Source organism: Octopus bimaculoides, chromosome 2 (genome assembly GCF_001194135.2).
Source record: "Octopus bimaculoides isolate UCB-OBI-ISO-001 chromosome 2, ASM119413v2, whole genome shotgun sequence".
Taxonomy (NCBI): Eukaryota; Metazoa; Mollusca; class Cephalopoda; order Octopoda; family Octopodidae; genus Octopus; species Octopus bimaculoides.
The window spans coordinates 88,074,347-88,076,891 of record NC_068982.1 but is presented as its reverse complement, the minus strand read 5'-3'; the positions used below and the strand labels follow the sequence as shown (position 1 = coordinate 88,076,891).

The window sequence follows — 2,545 nt, the reverse complement described above, 5'->3', positions numbered from 1 at the left end:
ATATATAGAAAGATAGATAGATAGATAGATAGATAGATAGATAGATAGATAGATAGATAGATAGATAGATAGATAGATAGATAAAACTTACCTGGGAAAGGATGCGTGGCGTTCGATCATATAGTAATATAAATAATATATAAACATATGCATATATCCATACATATATGTACATATCTACATATATATGTATACATACATGCATATATGTACAGGACATCACAAAAAAAACGTTATACACAATGAGAAACGAAAACAGAAAACGAACTTTTTTCAAATAACGAAAAAAACAAACAGAAAAACGAGATATGCAACATAAAGAGTATAACCCTTCGTCAGTTATCCCTGTTACACCTACTCCGCGTTTCCAAGTTACGAAACGCGGAGTAGATGGAACAGGGACAACTGACGAAGGGTTATACTCTTTATGTTGCATATCTCGTTTATCTGTTTTCGTTTCTCATTGTATTTAATGTTTTTTGTGATGTCCTGTACCCATATATGCATGTATGTATGCATACATACGTAGGTATGTACATATATGTATGGATATATGCATATAATTATATATTATTTATGTTATTATATATATATATATATATATATATATATATATATATATATATATATACGCACATGCATATGTGCATTTACATATATATTTATATTTGTATATATACATAGGCGCTTATATATATATATCTATATGTGTGTGTATGTGTGTGTATGTGTGTGTATGTGTGTATGTACGTATGTACGCATGTGTGTATATATGTATATATATGTATATTATATTTATTTATATACTTACACTAATATACTTTTCTTGTCTTTTTCAGATACTTAGCTATATGCTACACCTTACAGTTCAAAATATCAACAACTGTTTCACGAGTTATTATTGTATCTACTTGGATATTTGCACTTCTTGTAATGATACCGTGGGCTGTATTCTATAGGCAAATTCCACACAGTAATGTATTCATTTGCTTCCCTGATTGGCCAGATGCGGAAACAGGAAAAGCGTTTTTCCTTGCAGCTATCTTCCTTTGTTGTTATACTATACCGCTGTTATTAATCATTTTGTGTTATATCTTAATTGGTCTGCGCGTGTGGAACAGAGATTCTCCAGGATTGTGTGACAAATCTCAGGTAATTATGAAATCAAAAATCAAGGTGGTCAAAATGCTTGTTGTGGTTGTGTTGCTCTTTGGACTATCTTGGTTACCAATATACACCATACAACTCTGCGTTTATTTCATACCGAATTTACAAAGCACGACACTATTAAATCAAGTTATCGTCCCGATAGCTCAATGGCTTGGACTTGCAAATAGTGGAACAAATCCAGTTATATATTGCTTTTTCAGCAATAAATTCCAGCAGAGTTTAAAAAATATGATCATGTGTCAGAAAAACAGATATTTTGGTAGCGGTGACCAGAGAAATGCCACAACAAAATACATGACAGTTGAGTACGCAAGTGGCCAGGTCACGATGTCTGTAAAGAGGTCTGCAGCACGTAGCGATGATCCTATATAAAATTCCTCACTCTGCATGATCCTATACAAAAAGAAAACCATACCAACGTCATAGAAACGACGCAATATTAACTATATGAGTTTAGTGGTAATTTCCTTCCATCAATGCAGGAAATTGCCATTTCTTTTCACAGAAAAAACCCCCTCCAAATTGTGGAAAATATCACTCACTAATTGACAATCTTCAACACAAGTATTATATATTCTGTGAAGACAAAATCAGCAGCTAATATACTAACTAAACTGTCTCGAAACTAAGTATTACACTTGATATTCAACATGTTTTCCCCTTTGTTTTAGCATTTTTCGTTGTTTTTTTTGTTTGTTTCCGTTTTTCTTTTCCTCTGAAACTATGAAGTATTGTGAAAATTTAGTGAAGCAAATGAAGTGGCTACTAGTAACAATTATTTTATATTCATTTATCGTGGTTTCTTCTTTTGTTTGTTTTACTAATCCAAAATAATTTGGAAACTTTGTAAATAAATTTCTGTAATTGGTCCTGAAATTTTTCATATTTATGATTATTTAATAATATTTTAAAAATATAGACGCATTCTTCGAAAACTTTTTCTAGTGCAATATTTCAATTATTGCAAAAATTATTGATTTTATTATTTCTTCCAATATAATTTTGAGGCAGTCAACGGTAGAAACTATAAAAATCTGAAACAAAAGATTTAAGGTGTTGTACTTATGTAACTTAACGCTCTGGGTCGAATACTGCAAATATACCTCGTACGCCGTTAACATACTGTAAAAGGGTATGAATGTGACATCTCGGTTTCCTTCCAGCATAAACATTATCTACATCTAAGATAAATTGGAATTTAAATTCGAAGCGATAATCATCAATACACAAGTAATTCATTCATTATTGTAATCATTATCATCATTATCATCATCATTATTATTATTTTATTATTATTACCATTATCTTCACTGTTATTTAGGCGGCGAGCTGGTAGAAGTTAGCAGGCCGAGCAAAATGCTTCCCGGCTTTTCGT

The 2,545-nt window shown here is 31.3% G+C and overlaps 1 protein-coding gene across 1 annotated transcript in view; it reads left to right on the top strand.

Moving 5' to 3' along the window:
- The window catches only part of LOC106870661 (neuropeptide SIFamide receptor), a 323,915-nt gene extending 321,878 nt beyond the window's left edge, over positions 1–2,037 (top strand). Inside the window, exon 3 of the mRNA XM_014916811.2 lies at positions 840–2,037. Within this exon, the coding sequence (XP_014772297.1) occupies positions 840–1,542 (703 nt within the window). The 3' untranslated portion in view covers positions 1,543–2,037. The remainder of the gene's footprint in view (positions 1–839) is intronic.
- The last annotated feature ends 508 nt before the right edge of the window (positions 2,038–2,545 follow it).